This window comes from Ostrinia nubilalis, chromosome 17 (genome assembly GCF_963855985.1).
Source record: "Ostrinia nubilalis chromosome 17, ilOstNubi1.1, whole genome shotgun sequence".
Taxonomy (NCBI): Eukaryota; Metazoa; Arthropoda; class Insecta; order Lepidoptera; family Crambidae; genus Ostrinia; species Ostrinia nubilalis.
This window is the reverse complement of record NC_087104.1, coordinates 7,749,961-7,768,611: the sequence shown is the minus strand read 5'-3', so window position 1 is coordinate 7,768,611 and position 18,651 is coordinate 7,749,961. Positions and strand designations below refer to the sequence as shown.

Here is an 18,651-nt window from a genome sequence, read left to right as displayed (position 1 = left end):
TTAATAGAGAAAAATAACAACCACTATTTATAAATGTAGCCATTTTATTGGCGTAGTTTTTCTGAAATAGTTATATAGCAATATTATTATACAAAACTATGTTGCGCCCGCCAAAGTATATTTGGGCAATAAGCGATAAAGTAAAATTCAGTCAATTGTTGATGATCTGTAATTACATTAAAACATTAATATACCTTTTTTGCAGAAAGCAAAACATAGCCAATAGAGCTAAGTAATATTGAATAATTACATAATAATAAATAAATAAATATCTGGGGTCATCCAACGCATTGCTGTTCTAGCATACTTCTACTGATAGATAATTTTGTTAGCTATCGTCTTAGATTAAGCTAATCTAAGGCTATCGTATGATAATATAAAATATTTTGCTTGTTGTGTCTGTAAAAACAGACAGTCGTATAAGTATGTTTTATTTGCACTGTATTACTAGTATTTGAACTATTCTTCAAAACGAATGTATGTTTATCAGTCTACATCTACTCGTATTAGTTATTAATATTATTAATTACCGACGTTATTGTAGCTCAACGAGACCTTTCACAGCGCTCACATAGCGCTGTTAGTCATGTTGTCGGATTAGGTTGTGGAATTCCTTCAAGCAGTGCATCGCCACAAATGTTAACCTTTGCTTTTTCGCATTGCTAGTCCCCATCTGTAATGATATCTGGACTTTAGTATTACTGTTTAGCGTATACAACGTGACAAGTAGATATACCATTCAATTTCAATAACATGCATTCTGCAATAACAGAACATCAACAAATGACCTACAACATATTTCCATTATAGGAAAAATTTTCATCATCTACAACGTTACTAGTTAAGATGTCCCGATGATACTTCGATTTTCTTACAAGAATAACGTGACATATAAATAATTTCTCTTTTACTTTGCTTTTTGTTTTACAAGAACATTGTGATAAGTATGACATGCCACATTGTCGAATAAAATAAAAATATTTTAAAAACTTACCTTTGTCATCAATACCGCGGTATCCTCGAGATGTCACGTTTTTCTTAAAAACAAAGAGGACCTCACATCTCAAAGCGCAGGTGGCAACTGAACTGTCACAGTGTCGAAGCTAACTATATCGCCGAACGAGCCAGCGCTATAACGTAATATTTTGTTTCTTTCTCTCATAGTATTGTTGTTTTTGGAGTAATAAATACCCTGTTTTTGGAGATAAAAGAACCCAAGATCGCGGTTCAGAATTTCGGTAAAACAAAAAATCGTATATCTCGAGATGTTACAGTGTCGTCGCAAATGGGCGATATGTAACAATGTTGCAGTCTACAATGTATTGTAAATAACCTAAAATTAACAGCCTCGTGTAGCTTTAGCCGCTTAATTACAAAATGTATTATTTTGCACACAAAAGCAACGGCACAAAGACCCAAGAAAATATCTAGTTTCGTAACGACAAAAACAATAGGATTCTTGTTTGTTCCTAATTATGAATACAAAACCCTCCGGGCTAGCAACCAAGAGCACATTGATACCTTGTCAAATGAAAGACCGACTTTTTCCTCAAATGGACAATGGAGGTGTTCGATCTTTGCTTTGGGGTCCATTTAACAAAGCCAAATGCAGCGAAAACAACATAAAATGCCTAAGAATGTCAATAAGCTTAAATATTTCTAAAAATATCACTCCTGCATTCTATAGACGTATTTCAAAACAGTTAAGCAATACGAATCTAAAAATATTAGAAACAAACGGAACGCGTCGCTGTTTGCGTTTTGATCTGCGATATGATGTAGTCAATCGAAATGGATTTGCTGATGTTTTGACAGAATTTCGGTGAAACTGTTCCAAGAGACGTGGTTTTAGAAACGATACATCACTGTGTTTACCGCCATTTGATTGAAGTCGGAATAAAAACTCGATCAAACCATTCAACGGTGGAGGAAGTTTAATGAGCCAACAGAGCTGAAAATAGCAAATACATAATCAATATAGTAACACAGTTGCAATACTTCTACAGCAGTGTTGTTGTCAACTTTTTCCTTACAAGAATGTGCCATGAATCCATTGTTTTTGTGATTAATGGCGTCTAATTACGATGTTTAATAATATTATACCTAAGAGAGAGAAGAATCAGAATCCTACTACAGTATTTGTAACACGACTGAAGTAGGCCTATGACTCTGATATTTCAGTCCCAATTAATACACCTAGCTAGAGTAATAAACCTATATCACAGTTTGTTAACCTCTGAATTCCATCGTGGTTTAAATCTCTTTTAGAACCCGAGTCTAAATTCAATTTGTCAACTTATTTAAGTTATTTTCGGGCAAAAAACATTATGCATAAAATCCTCAAACCTCACAAAGTGCTAAAACTTCACACCCGGACCGTAACCGAATCATTAAGGAGGTTAAGCGTAGTCCAATTGATATAATCCTCTTGTCCAATGTTGTCGCCCACTTAAGTCTGACATTGCCACACTATTACCATTCCCTATCACGTGGCGCGAACGTCCACGATTAATTCATGTTTATTAAACAAATTAACGATACTACAAAGCTATTAGATACGCAATAACTAATTGCAGAGCACTGTGTCTGTGACCGATCGGTAAATCTAAAGATAATTTACGCGCTGAATTTCCCGATAAAAACTACCTTGAGTAACATTTTTCGAGTTAATATTCGATTCTAAGCGATTCGGTAACTCTTTTATTAATGCGAACAGCTTATTCGTTGCCTGCTTTTGTCTTTCCCGAACACTATAACCCGGGCTTTCTGAAGGCCAGAGTGGATAGGCACTTACAGGGCAGATATGTACCACCCTAGACAGCATCTCATTTTCAGGTTAGTACTTAATTTTGTTTCAGTTTTACGAAAATTGTATTCACTTGTTTTTATTGCATTTTAACAACTGAAGCTGAATTTTAATATGCTTTTACTTCTATGCAAAATTTTTTGGTAACTGCGACATAGTAGCTATTTAGGTTGGCAACTATCATATCTAATAACCATGTGTAAGCTCCGATTCCCATAGATTGTTATTAAAGTACAGAATTTAAACGCATTAAACTGAAGTACAATGAATGTAAGTATTATGTAAAGTAATACATTCGTGAGTCTTGCTAAGTTCACTGTCGTGTTTTAAGGTAGGTAATATCTTGTAATCCACAACTCCTAAATTTCTCATAGACGCAAATAGATTTTACATAACCGTTTATTTATATTACGAAATATAAATAATACAATTTAAACTCTCCCTCAAGAAAATAAAGTTGAAGTTGAATAAACAACTAAAGTAAAAGGAAAAGGTTAGGCTAGACAAGATAAATTGTTACGACGCTTTAGGATTCTCTTCGGTTAGTTGGAGCAATTAGTGAAACTGGTCTTTCTGAACTTTTAGAACTTGGTACTTTTGAAACTCCTTGATAAAGTTATCAATGCCCACTTTGTCTTGACAGAAGGGTTGTACGTCACTTGAAACTTAAACTGAAATCCCATCAAACGTCGTTCAGTAGAATTAGAGTACGTACAAGATACATCTGTGCAAGTTGCATGAAGTTTAGGCAGTGACGTGATCGTTTAGGGCATCGACTGACTGCAGACTTTTTGGCAGAATCGTGTGTAAAATGCTTTTAATACAAGTATGGTAGCAAAAAACTTATGACAAGTATTTAGTTTGTGTGTAAAATGCTTTCACATACAAGTATGATAGCAAAGTAACAAGTTATTTTTGCACGTTAGCTTACAGTTCAAGTTTGGTTACTTTAATGGAATAAAGACAGTATCACAGATTCCTAATAAGTCACCGGTATGATGAATGATGATATGAAGAAAATTATAGCAAAAAAAAAAGTATTTTAGTGATTGCACCCCCTCAAAACCTCTGCTGTGATTTTCAGTTTTTTTTTAAGTAATTGACATACAATCTAATAATTCAGCTTAGCAGTATAATAAGTATTTTCAGTTTTACAAAAAGTTCTATATTGGGTTATGAAATTGTTTATTATGAACCATCATCGAATAATCGATCGTATTATGCACCACTTGCAGTCTCGTTTGGGTGCGGCCTAATGTGTTACGTCACATGACCAATTTATAGCTTAAAATTAAGCTCGATTTGCTGCCTAACCTCTTATCGAAAATTAAGTTTTGCCACCTACCTTATCACTCCGCCCAAGGCCGGGTTATTCTAAACTCTGTCTAGATCACATTATACAGATTAGCGAAATGTTATTTCAGCACAGAATATTACACTAACTCGTACTTGAACTTTACTGATATTTGTCTGCCGTTTTGTTCGCTAATTTCAGAAGAAATATCCACTCAAAGTCCAAAATTCACTTGACTGTTACGTACTAATACTTATATTGAAGATCAAAATACTGCGAATAATGAAACTTACTAATATAGAGTCTTACTCTTACTAGCCTGTAATTTAGAAACATTTGTATACCTATGCGTCGTTAACGATTTTGTATTTGTTTTATATTTCGTCGAACATTAAACTCGTATTTCTGATTCCCTTCTGTCCTCTGAGCTATTCTGTAGTAGAGGAGCAGTTCTGTGGTTGATCTAAGCAGGATTTATATTGCAGACATGATATTTTATATTTTAACAGTCCTATCATAACAACTATACCCATCACTGCGCCAATTTTTAAATGCCAAAGATAAGATAAATATAGGTAGAAAGGGCTCTAATGTTTTATTGATGAGTCCAAAGACTGTTTAATAATTTTGCATAATATTTATGAATATTTCCATGAATTTTGGCCCTATCCCAACAGCCGCCAATAACTTATACTTCTAATAGTTAGAATAGTGATAAGTAGGTATATCCTTGTTGAAACATAAATCTTGCTCTATATTATTCTTGTTGGAACGCGACGGCAGAATTTAGGCGGTTTTCTCGCAAGAAAGCAATCTCTCCCAGACAACCTGCAAGAAGACAGTTGTTATCTAACATTCTTATTAAGATCAACGTTATAAAGTTTTAAAACATTATTTATTTTAACTGTATGTATAATTAAATAAAGTGAAGGGTGAAGTCATTATTTTATGCATATATTAATTTGATTTGGAACTTTATACTAGAGACATAAAAATACATACGAGTGAATCCTTTGGGAAAATTCTGCGGCAAATGCGCTGCTGACCATGCTTGGTTCTCACAATGGCAGACGCTGCAGCATAATTTATTATGATGTAGGCGAATAATGTTGTTAAACATGCCTCGGCCGTCAAACTGTTTTGCATTGCATAAAGACTACTTTTAGTGCAACAGGAATTAGTAATAATCCTAAATATATTTCCCTTGACTCTCGAAAATTTTACCATACTTAATTTACATAAAATTGCTATTAATAACAAAAAATAATATTCTAACCCTAACTTTTTTGCTAATAATTAGTTGGTAATTTGTGTTCACGTTATTGTGTTAATGATTTATGGTCCTAAACATATTAAACGCCCACGTTAGGTTTAGAAAAGCTCGAACTAAATCGCCGCCCGCCCAAGCGCCTACGCCGACACACCGCCCACTGGTTCTGAAAGTTTAGGCTAAGTCTGAATACAAATACATTATCTCAGGAGCCTATGAATTACATTTTGAATTTCATGCTAAGTTAAACACAATTATAAGATACCAGGAATTGAAATTAATTAGGTACTGATTTTCTCACACTGTCGTAAATTTAGACAGCTAAGGAAAAGGAAGAAAAAAATAAATATAGGTTCAATCTAGGTCACTACACAAAATGCTACCAGTAAAAACATAGGCGTACAATACAACTGTCAGCCATCATCACCTATCAAATAGACGGTATTTGCCTAACAATTTCAAATTCAAATAAATTATTTTATTATTTTAGGTACTTTTTCCTAGCACACATAAAATAGCCGTTCCAAATATAGCCCTGTCATCGTCTTAGATACAAGACATTTGCTCGTGATGTGAAGTGGACATACGTTCCTATCACTTTTGTTTGTTTGTACACGGTCATTTTAGTATATTTACTAGACATAGGTACCTAATGGTAAAACTTCTTCCCATAGTCACTCGATGTACTCACCGTATTACCAGAGTAAATACAAATGAGTAGGTCATCTTCGTAGAAACGCACCGAGCGCGGTTTGTATGTGAGCGCGCTCCAATACGTATGCGGCGCGCACGCACACACTGACAAAATTCAGCGCACCTCACCGCTAATCAACGCTAAATTTTGTCAGTTTGGCGCGCTCACATGCAAACCGCGCTCGGGCGTTTCTATGAAGATGACCTACTCATTTGTATTTACTCTGGTATTACAAAAGCCAAGCTAAACAGACGGTTAAATTTCGTCTTCATTGAAGTTAGAGCCTTATCGAAAACAAGTTAAGACATAAAAAGCAAACCCTTCTAATTAATTTATCAGTGATTAATTACAGTCACGTCTTTAGGCTCGTGACTTTTAAGGCTAATGAATACCATTTAGCACAATTTAAATACTTATGTAATCTAAAGTTACAAGTCAAGAATTCAACAACTTGGGGTATTTTCAGCTGGCTAAAGTCGTAACTTCTTGGATTTTATCTTTTTCAGGAAATTATCCAAATACTTAAAGAAATCAATGAAAAAGATAAATAAGAGCCCTATGTTCAGGTCAGTTTCGCAAATATTTCCATTTTCCCAGGGCTCTATACATAGATAATGTCTAACCATTAGGAACAAAGTACATCCATCTTACAAACAAACAACGTTGGTTCCGTATTAAATGTAATAAACCTATTTATAGATTTATCATACAACTGTATAGACTGGACGATGTGCGCAGTAATAACTAGGTCATGTATTTTCCTTATCGTATTGCATCACAGGAGCAACACATTAATTGAGTGACACTTTATTGGGCAATTAACTGAAGGGCTTGTCGTTAACGAGTCACTTAAGCAGACTGACTCAATACTTAAGTTATTGAGTCATATCACTTAGCAGAACTTGTCTAATTGCACTCTTTCGTTATCTTAGACATTCACCTATTTTTTATAGATCAACCCTGAGTTTGAAGATCCAATTGGTTGGTCACAGATATGAATCTATTTGAGATTGAATTGTGTTTTGAGTATCGTTTCTTAATACGGGCCAAAAAGTTTTTTCTTTTCATTTAATTTATACAATTCGGCAACATATCCTTTCAGACGTCAGTTCTATTTTTATAAGAGTGTTATAACGGATCCATTCTTATTGCAAGTATGGCGGCCTACCCTAATGTGTCTTTCGTACTTGAAGGTCTCTTGTGGCCGTCGTTACACATTATTTGAACGTTATGTGTCTTCGCTTTTAAGGATATAGATGGATCCGAAAATACGGAAAGTCTATCCTTAAAAATGCTTTATTCAGTTCAGTCACTCAGTTATTCTAATACGAGTATTTCGTTCTATTAAAAGTACTGTTGAAAGTCTTCCTTCTTCATAGCAGAGCTAGAAACTTCGAATAATTTTCACACTTATTTAGTAGAGCTGTGTGACTTAAGACCTTTTACTATGTATAACTATTATGTACATAATATACCGCGAAGAATAAATATGGTAATTTTTTATTTATTGCTTGTACGTCAAATAGTGGCTAACCGTGTCGAATTTATGTTTTATGTGTTATACGAGTAATATCATTTAATTTCGCATTCCTTGTAAGTTATGGATATTTTCAACATTAAATACCCAATTTAATAAGCCTTGACTGGGTAACTTAAGACATCACCTTAGAATTTCCCAAAGGTCTTTTCTATAAATCACAACACAGTCATAAAAATCCCATCCCAACTAATATTATAAATGCGAAAGTAACTCTGTCTGTCTGTCTGTCTGTCTGTCTGTCTGTCTGTCTGTTACGCTTTCCCGCTTAAACCTCGCAACCGATTTTGATGAAATTTGGCATAGAGATAGTTTGAGTCCCGGGAAAGAACATAGGATAGTTTTTATCCCGGTTTTTGAAACAGGGACGCGCGCGATAAAGTTTTTCTGTGACAGACAAAATTCCACGCGGGCGAAGCCGCGGGCGGAAAGCTAGTTATTAATATTGTGACACAGGGACAATAGTCAACTACTGTCGATTGTCACTTGTCACCGTAAAATGTTTTACATATAATTAATTTACCACTTAAATAATGGGAATTAATATCCTTCAAGACTTGCGTCGAAGCTTTTATTGTGCACTGGTATGTTATAGCTATTACTTTATTGTTGGCGTCAACATTAATTACCCTATAATCGTTCGCTATGTAAGGTGAACTTTGAATAACTGGTGTTTACAAAATTAGTTCAAGCACTGGCTAACCTTCTTCTAGACCTTGATAAAAGGTCTCGATTTTATCCAACTGCAAATGTAAACAATGTGCACCTTAACCCATGATTAATAACAGTAAGTTATTCTTATGGATTGTAAGTTCCATTGATAAGTCCATCCGGTCAATACTACTAACGCATTGCGGTAAAATTACGGCTCTGATATTTATTTATTATACTTATACTAGCTTTTGCCCTGGGCTTTGTTTGCTTAGATTCGATATCCTACCTAATTATAGCACGTACTGTTGTATTCTGATGTATAAACTATAACAATGTTAAATTATATTTTAAAACATCTACTATCCATCCCCACAAGCTTAAAGTATAGATTTGCTTTCTAACTACCGAAACAATTTCTAATGTAATAAGTTCAATGTGTAATCTATACTTATAAATAAATCTGTAGAGAGGTCAATTCTGTACATGAAATATATTTTCAAAATAACTATCAGGGGGTGATTAGTGATCGATACTGATGCCAAAAATGCAATCAGTAAAATTTTTGTCTGTCTGTCTGTCTGTCCGCCTGTATGTCCTTATAGAATCAAAAACTACTCGACGGATTTTAACGAAACTTGGTACAATTATTCTTCATACTCCTGGGCAGGTTATAGTATACTTAGGAATTCCCACGGGAACAGGAATTAGCGGGAAAATCCTTTTGTATGAAAAATCTAAACCGCTTAAGTTAGGCGCTTGAAATTTGGTATGTAGGTACCTTAGTAAACTTAAAGCTTAGTTATAACAAGGAATTCCTGAAATTCCCACGGGAACGGGAATTCGCAGGAAAATCCTTTTGTATGAAAAATCTAAACCGCTTAAATTAGACGCTTGAAATTTGGCATATAGGTACCTTAGTAAACTTAAAGCTTAGTTATAACAAGGAATTCCCAAAATTCCCATGGGAACGGGAATTAGAGGGCAAATCCTTTTGTGTGAAAAATCTAAACCGCTCAAGTTAGACGCTCGAAATTTGGCTTGCAGGTACCTTAGTAAACTTAAAGCTTAGTTACAACAGGATATTTCAAAATTCCCACGGGAACGGAAGTTAGGGGAAAAAACATTTCTATGAAAAAATCATAACCGCGTAAGATAGATGAAGGGGGTAAAACGGGATCCATGCGTACGAAGTCGCGGGCGGCCGCTAGTAAATAATAATAACGTCACGCACTTCAAGGGAGCTTTTCCTATAAGTACATTAGTTTATGTATTCTAAGTAAACACCAACCTAATTCCATATGCCACACGCGAGTCACTCCCTTACCCCACATAACAAACTGCAGCCGAAGACACGTGCTCAACTAATCGTATTTTAATGTATTCTCCTCGACCAGAATACATTAATGCCTTATAAAAATTAAATTGATTGACACTGCTGGCCAGTTTATTACTGACGCGACCGCAAGCATGACGTGCGAGTGTTGTCTGTGGTACAATATGTGGTGTGATTATTTGGAATTGGAACATATTTGACGAATATGGAATTCAAACAGCTGGGTCGAGCTGTTGGTAAAGTGGTGCGAGGACCAGTGTTGTTCGCTAAGAGATGTGCGACGTCCAGAAACGAATATTCACCACGTAAGTTTTGGATTTGTGCGGTTATCTTTGTACGCAAACTTGACCTTTAGGAGCGAACACGTTCCAATGGAAAGTTATAAAATTTCATACTAAACGTTGAGTAGAAACTTATTTGCAATATTTGGTTGGATCTAGAGGTCAGTAAGTTGTTTTTGCCGTCACTAAACTTAGACATTTTAGTGTGAAATTTTTAAACAGTCATGGTTTAATTATAATAAGAATTCCTGCGCGATTTAAACTGCTAATGTATGTTTTCTTTTCTCTTTAATACATTGAATATTCATTGTAAACAAATATTATCATCGGAATGTAGGTATATATTTATATGATGTATAGAGATGTCTTTTATTAATATCATTTTAAAATCTAATATTACCAGTCGATAGTTCATTATGCTTGTCATTTTTTTTTGCAAAAAAGTAACAACTACAAAAGTTATCACAAGTTTTCAACTCTCTAAGTTGATTCATCACCGCTCAATTCAATGACACAATGTGTGTCTGTCTGGTTATTATCTACTAATAGCGCAATAGTTATCACATAAAAGTTATTTTGTCATGACGGCGGTGTTTTAACAACTGCTCCAACAATTTTATTCCATTCAAATAAACAACAAATACAGTACGTATAGCGAGGTACGTTTTAATGCTACGGATGGTATATCATGGTAAACTCTATAAGACCTTAATAAAGCTGTAATAAGTGCGATTTTAGAACAAATGTAACTGCAGTCTGTGTTGTTGACTGTATAATTGAACTTTTCCCGTGTCTCCAGAAAACTCGATTCATACTTACTGGATGTGACAGGATTTTGTGTATTAAATTAAATTAAAAAAAAACTTATTGACGCGAATTTCTCGAATGTTTCAACCTTTCCTTAAATGATTGTCAATTATCTACGAGTAGGTATTTGTTACGAATCGACATAAGTGCGAGTTATAATTATATGCTTCTGGTTCCTTACATTTTCATCGCATTATAGATTTCTAAATTTAAAAATAATTAAATAAAAAAAACGAATTGACACATTACGTAGTAATGACCCCAATATAGGTTATTTCCTATTTCTACCTAGGTAAATACCGAAAAATATAAATCTTAAAATGACATTACCATTAATTCATCTTACTTCTATGACACCCTAATAGCAATTTTAACCGTTTACGAGAAATTAAGTGACGTATGCAAACGATAATTGTTATTAGATGAATAGTGATTCATTTAATGTATATAGGATATACAGGGTGGAAACGTTAAGTGATCTCACTCGATTATTTCTTAACTATACAAGATATTAAAAAACTGGTTACTGATCCTGAAAGTGCTTAATGAGCTCTTTCAAACGGTACCAATAATAAGTTACAGAATAAACTGGATCTATCTGAAAATTCAATGTTTCCAGCTTCCATACTAAATGTATGCCAGACACACAATATTAGAAGTGTAATTTTTTTAATTTAATAATAAATACTTAAAATAAACTCGTAAATTGTATTCTTATTTTAAATTATTAATGAAAAACATTGGTTTTAGGCTTTACTTGCTATAATATTGTCAAGAGATGAGTGTCATGACTGTGGTAGTACTAAATGTATGGAAGAAGGAAACATTGAATTTTTGGTTAGATCCAGTTTATTCTGTAACCTATTATTGATACCATTGGATAGAGCTTGTGAAGCACTTTTAGAATCAGTAATCAGTTTTACGATATCATATGTAGTTTTTAAAATAATGTGACTTTACCAAATGTATGGAAGCTGGAAACATTGAAGTTTCGGATAGATCCAGTTTATTCTGTAACCTATTATTAATACCGTTTGATAGAGCTCATGAAGCACTTTCAGGATCAATAACTAGTTTATTGATATCTTGTATAGTTTAGAAATAATCGAGTGAGATCACTTATCGTTTCCACCCTGTAGAGTTTTTACCAACTCATTGATTAGAGAAGTGCGTTCTGTTCACGTTTATATTAAGACCAGCTGATCCGGTGAACTTCATACTGCCTATATTCATCATATAGATTTTAATGGTGAAAGAATTTTTCATATCCGTCCAGTAGTTTCGTACTACAAATACAAACTACAACGTAATAAAAACTAACAAACAATCAAATCTTTCCTCTTTATAATATTAGTGTAGATTATTTTGTAGAAACAAAATGTAGAGTCGTATTTTTCTATCTTTTGGGTTAAAAAAAACTGGTGTCAGATATAATTAGCCACGAATCAAAACACGGAATCATATTTCCCTGCTGCATTGTTCCAACATTTGCTCCATTTGAGATTCGAATGCAGAACCTCTGTATCAAGAAAGAAAAGTTAGACAATTCTTACATAATAATACTTTTAAAAGTCGGGATGGTAAGTATTTAAAATGAGATTTAAATCATAATCACATTAAAGTTGACCTTTAAATGCGACTTAATTATCTAGAGAAAAAAACATCAACACTTGTGTAAACATGCCCGACGTGACTCAACAAAATATGCTTTTACTTTTAACTGGCCCACAAAAACTATTCGAACCTTTGCGAATTCTCCGATCCCACAGAACAAAAACTATGACCAATATCACATGTTCAACCGAACATGCTTTTTTGGGTAAATCTGTTATTTTTACTTCATAAGCCTATTCGTAGTGATGTCCATTGTTCAAACACTAGATTCAAATTCAACTTGTTTATATCAGGACTTTTTTTTTTCATTTTTGTGTCATGATTTTTGTTTAAGTAATTTAAATACTTGTGTTAGAAACCCCCGCATAGTCCATACAGTGACTATCATAGTGAATATTTTAACAACTAATATTTATTTATTAGAGGCGATAGTAAACCGTACCGTCGTAAACCACAGGTGACTAGTCAAGTAATCAATACTTAATACCTGTTCTTAGAAATCCTACACCCGACTATTAGTACGAAGTTATGTTTGCTGTTTGTGGGCTTAGTTATATGAAAATTTTATGGGTGAAGTAGAGAAAACGCTTTATTTTACTTAAAGTAATAAAGAAAACATTATTTGCGCAGTACTCACGTACCTACTCTACAGCACATTAGATTTCAATTTGTTTATTAGCAAAATACCATCAATTTCAATTACAAAAATATTAATGTACCGTCGTCTCTACTAAATCCTTCAGTTATCTTTCTATATCGCAATCGAAGTTAAAGTATCTATACACTAGAAGGTCCTACATTAAAAAACTACAACATTAAAAAAATATTATAACACAACTATGACAAATGTAAAGTTAATTAAAGACAATAAGCACTGGTCTGACAAAACGAGTGTGGGTGATGTTCAACACGTTGTTTTGCATCATCTATAAAATTCTCTAGTTCAAATCAAACCGCTCGATATGAATTCGTATCAAAGGGCGATGCTCCTATTAACTTGACAAATACAGTAGAAATTCAATTATAATTTAGGTTTCAAAACTCTTGATTTGAAAGACTCGTATCGCATCACTAAACTCGAGTACCGGCTCAACAGTTGACGTCGGTCAGTTCCGTCGGTGACAAATGCTGCCCATTCCGACCACACATGGCGATCGTACTTTCAGAAGAACTTTTGTCATACTAGAGATTTTTTTTTTAAATATTGTGTTACTGAGTAATAGAAAACGTAATGACTGTTGGTAAAAATATTCCAAGTATCTATTCAGATTAAATTTAATCAAAATATTTATCAGTATGTAGACCCTTTCCAGGGCACTCATACACGTCCCAAATATAGCTTGACCTGGTATTACCCTAGTAAACCCACAAAATTTCAGAATTCCAGGGCGTTTTTCACATAGGATTTTTTTATTGTGAGCTAAGCTATAAGTGCTGATGGCTTCAATCGCAGTTATAGTGTACATTATTTAGTGGGTCAACTTTTGACATTGTAATAAACGGTAGAAAAATCTTTGCAAAAATCAATCTGTCAGTCAAATGTGCAGTAAGTATCGAAGATCTAAAATTATACGCAATTCCTCGATGTATTCTAAACAAAACGAGTACATCAAAGTAGACAGGCAAACAGTTGATTTTACAATGTAAACAGGGGGATATGATAGATACGCAAATGAAACTATCAAGGAGTGAGATTGACCTTCGATTGGTTTACTGTATGAAACGGATTTGACTTTATTTTTCAGTATTGTAAAAGAAACGTAATGTCGTGACGTCATTCTAAACTTAGCTCGGCATTTGTTTGTAGCTTCTATTTTATGAAAAATCTAACTGCTTAAATAATATGAGGCCAAAACTACTTCCTATCGATCGCCTTATTAAGGAGCAAGAGTTTCGTATACGCAGCTAGACAGTGCCTATCTTAGCAAAAGGTGTTTAATTGACTACCTTGAAATTAAACCTAAATCAAGTATTTAGTGTTACTTTATGTTATAAATAAGCCGAAAAGCTGCCATAAAGGTAAAGAAGATAAGGTACTGCTTGTAAATGCATTTTTACAAATTGTTAAAAAAAATTGCATTCCCTGAAATTATACAATATGTTTTTATTTATGTTTAAACGAAGAAACGTGCTCTTGCATTAACAGCAGATATTACGATCTCATTAGCTATAATGTCTACTTAATAAGCGTTGTTTTGACACAAGCTATCGATTGACTGACCCCTGACCCAGCGACCCTCTGCGTGTAGATCGCACTGAAGATTATTTTTACAACATGTGCAAGCATGGAGTGACACGCACTGAGTGAAACTTTCGTATTCGTAAGCGTGTGTTGTCGTAAACCGTAATTGTGTCTAATGATTTATGTTATCGAACGATGCATCATAGAAATTACTACGAATTAGATCGTCTACAATTTATCGTGTGGGCTTTAACGTACAACTTTACATAGAGCAGGATAAATAACTTTTTAATTATGAATAGATGATGTAAGACTGATTACATTTTGTCAAGTAGTGTACCTACCTAAATAACGAATAGAGATGTCCCTTTGCTTCATTTAAACCAGATTTAGGAATATCTGGATTTGAGTCCCAAAAATGCTGACACATTCCGCAGAAATCCGGATTTTTGGAAATTAAAACGTCTTTATTCAAACAGATCTCTGCAGCACTCTGAAACGTCACTCCGCAAGCTTTTTTCGCGGAAAATGTCAAAAGTATGAAATGTGGGTTGTATTTTTGGACTCAAAGGGAATTTACATACTTCACACTCAGGTCTCTTGTAGGTAAGCAATAATTACCTATGCTATCTCAAAGCATATGAAAAAGGTTATTTTGGAAAGGATCTGAAATAGGTACATGAGTCTCTCACTCGGATTTTTCTTTTCGCCGCATTTTTAAGAGTTTCACTATACGTAGGTACAGTAATACGTAGATAAAGGTATCCATTCAATCAAGAAAATATGTTATTATTTACCCTGCTTAGTATGAGAATATTCTTTATTCATGGGCCTTCATTCCTCCATTCTTAAGTGGTTATAAAGAATAACGATCTGTTTTCCGAGGATGAATAGGGAATTTAGCATAACATAAATACTTACTCAGATATTACGTATACATTATACTCGTACCTACATCGATTGTGACATTAATCATTTTGCTGAAGTGGCTCTTCTTTTCTACAAGCGGATTCGTATAAAATTGACAGCATAAGTGTGTCCAGTTCTGCGTCATGCTTCAATAACAAAAACAAATAAATTACTGCCATTTTAATGACGTATTAGTTCTTGCTTAAATAAAATAAAGGATAAAAAAAGCTTTTTATCAAACCTTATGACGTCAGCATCGACGTAAAGCTCTACATAAGAATAGTTTGTGTTACCTCCATATTGTGACATTTAAATATTCGCCATTTATTTCACTAAATCACAAGCTCACATTTTTCGCTCGATTCGCGCATGTCGTCTTTCGGAGTAAACTACCGTCATTATGTTGCAAATTGTATGACAGTCGTGGAGAATGCAGACTGATACATTTCGTTCCGTGTGACAACTGACGCCAGCGCCGCCACATTGTCACAGTATTACAGTATTGTCGGTGAGACTGTGACATTACGTGCGATGTGACATTGTCCACACTACGAGTAGAGTCGAGTTTGGTACATTTTACGAATTTTCATTGTGAATTCGTAAACCAACCTTGATCTTGCGCTGACAATATGCCATTTTGTTTTCGTTGTAAGCTTGGAAACGGCAATTAGTTTGGATGAAAGCCTTAATTTTCTTCGTCGCGACCGAAGAGATATTGCCAGATATTTTAGGTAAATCCTACGGCGTTACAAACTTAAGAATAAAGAATAAATCTACGTAGGTGCGCGTAGACGGCCTGAAATATTCTGAAATACCATTTTAACCTGTTATATAACAAGATTTATTCTATTATTATGCTAATATCTTAACTCCAATATAATTTATTTTAAGGACTTAACATTGTTTCACCTTGTAATAAAAAATAATAATAAAGGTTTTTTTAATACATCTCTACAAACATAAAAAATACTTTTTTTTTCGATTACTATAATATGTATTTAGATTTTAGATAAACATATAAAAACATATTAGGCGCTGCTAAAATAACAATTCCACTAAAGAAAATAAAATAAATATGCTGCATTCAAAGCCGTTTGAGCATTGCACTTCAATCTTTGCCAATCTTTCATTTGCATACAGCCGTCTCACTCGCCTCTGAACCCAAAGACAAAGACAAGCGACCTTTGCCTCCGACAGTTTATATTGTCTAAGCCCATACAAATGGGTACGTAAATAGAATAATAATAGTACTAGAGCATTGACTCGCTTTACAAAGAAGAAAGATCCTTCTAAATTATTAGTTTTGTAAAGCAGGCAACTGTAACTAAGTAGGACGTATTTTGTAAACTCCTGTAAGATTAAGGCTTAAATACATTAAACTAGCGACCCGCCCCGGCTTCGCACGAGGGCATTGAATTTATAATATTTTAAACCTTCCTTTTGAAGCACTCTATCTATTGCTGAAAACTGCATTAAAATTATTTTTATTGTAAAAAAAAGTCATAAACTTTCATCAAACTCATTTATTTTTGCAAATAGGATTTTTAAAAAGCACTTTTCCTAGTATACTATGTATTAATGATTACCACTGATACAAAATTTACAGTAATTGTTGTAAACTTAAAAGTACATAGATCTATGTATCCATCTCTATAATTGCATTAAACATATCATTACATGATTGATATTGAAATGTCACAGCTAAGTTGTTATCATATCAGTAATACAGATGGAGATAAGTAATTTCCTTAACTTAGTTTTATTGTTATTACTTTGTTTGTAAACAAGCACTTATGTAAAACATGGTGGAGTTCAGAGTTCGATATATTATGATAATGTTATCTCTTGCAAATACGAGTAGAGGTAGAGTAGCTAAGCCTATTAATATACATTTGTTTATGTACTTATTAGTACTTTTTAGGAAATATCTTCCAAAACTTCTAACCAACGTCAAACTATTGTTTCTGAATGAAAACAGAAAATTACTCAATATTTGCTTAGTGACCATGAAAGTCTATACAAGACTAAATGCTCTAAGTTATTTTAGTGACAACTAAGATTATATTTTTTCAAATCTTACGCACAGGAAAATCAAATTGTTAAATATTTAGGTACCTACTGCCAATCAAGCAGAAATTCTATAAGTACTTATAAAAAAGAGGCAACACATCGAATTAACTACCTACATCTAATTAGGTAAATAATACTTATATTTTTGTTACTGTCAGCCCTGTTGGCATATTTTATATCCGAAAATGGCCCTTAAATTGAAATAAATGCTATATTTCCTATGTATTGGTAACCAGGGCCATAAGTTTGACGGGTGCTATCGATCCCTGACCGCAAGCCACCAGCATAGCTCCGGATTTACAATGTTTAAGGGTTAACGACGGCTACATTAACCACTTGTGAACTTCAATTAATTTACTTACGTAATCGATTTTGAGTTTAGGATACGCAATAGTTAGGGACATTAACTAGGGTGATTATTTAGACATTTCTAAGACATAAAATCAAGTTACCTACGTTGTCTCCACCCCTTTTGCGAAAGTCCTTTCGCTTAAAATGTATTAAGTAGATACTTACTTAATTAATCATCATCATCATCATCATCTCAGCCATAGGACGTCCACTGCTGAACATAGGCCTCCCCCAATGCTTTCCATGTTACCCGGTTGGTATCGGGCTGCGTCCAGCGCTTTCGTGATACCTTTATGATGTCGTCGGTCCACCTTGTGGGTGGACGTCCCACGCTGCGGTTTCCGGTACGCGGCCTCCACTCTCTTAAATTACTTATTAAAAAATTAACATGAAAATTCCCAAACGATTATAAGTATTCTCTTGCTGAAAAGGTACCCAAATACTCTACATATAGTTTCCGTCCTCTACAACTCCTGTTCAATATTGTAAAATTTAAATTAATAAACCTTAAATGATGACATTCGCTTGATGGGTGAGGATGGCCTACAAGTTGGTTTGTGCCATATCTATCAAATTACTTATATACCATAGAAATCCATAGTTTGATCTATCCAACCGGATATCCCCAAACATCTCAACTTAAGGCTTATGTCAATTTGATATAATTGCCTTACCCTCCTCAAGCCCGAACTAAGTGGCTCATGTAAAACAAATAAGATTATCTTGTCAAGTCCAGACTAAGTTTGACCTTCGTACAAATATTTCGACAACCAGTGTAAAAAAGATATCCAACTTCGTGAAAACGCTTCATACATAAACATTTGTGGCCCAGGGTTTTGGGTAAATAAA

General features: G+C 34.0%; 1 protein-coding gene across 10 annotated transcripts in view; it reads left to right on the top strand.

Moving 5' to 3' along the window:
• The window catches only part of LOC135079982 (potassium/sodium hyperpolarization-activated cyclic nucleotide-gated channel 2-like), a 99,481-nt gene that overhangs the window by 9,256 nt on the left and 71,574 nt on the right, over positions 1-18,651 (top strand). For 3 of the 10 annotated variants that reach the window (XM_063974636.1, XM_063974631.1, XM_063974630.1), the window contains exon 1: positions 9,686-9,893. The exons of 6 other annotated variants lie outside the window; for them this stretch is intronic. In XM_063974636.1, coding sequence (XP_063830706.1) covers positions 9,794-9,893 — 100 coding nt within the window. In that variant the 5' untranslated portion in view covers positions 9,686-9,793. Of the gene's footprint in view, positions 1-9,685; positions 9,894-18,651 lie in introns of those variants that run through there. One more of the 10 variants, XM_063974635.1, reaches the window with a different exon arrangement.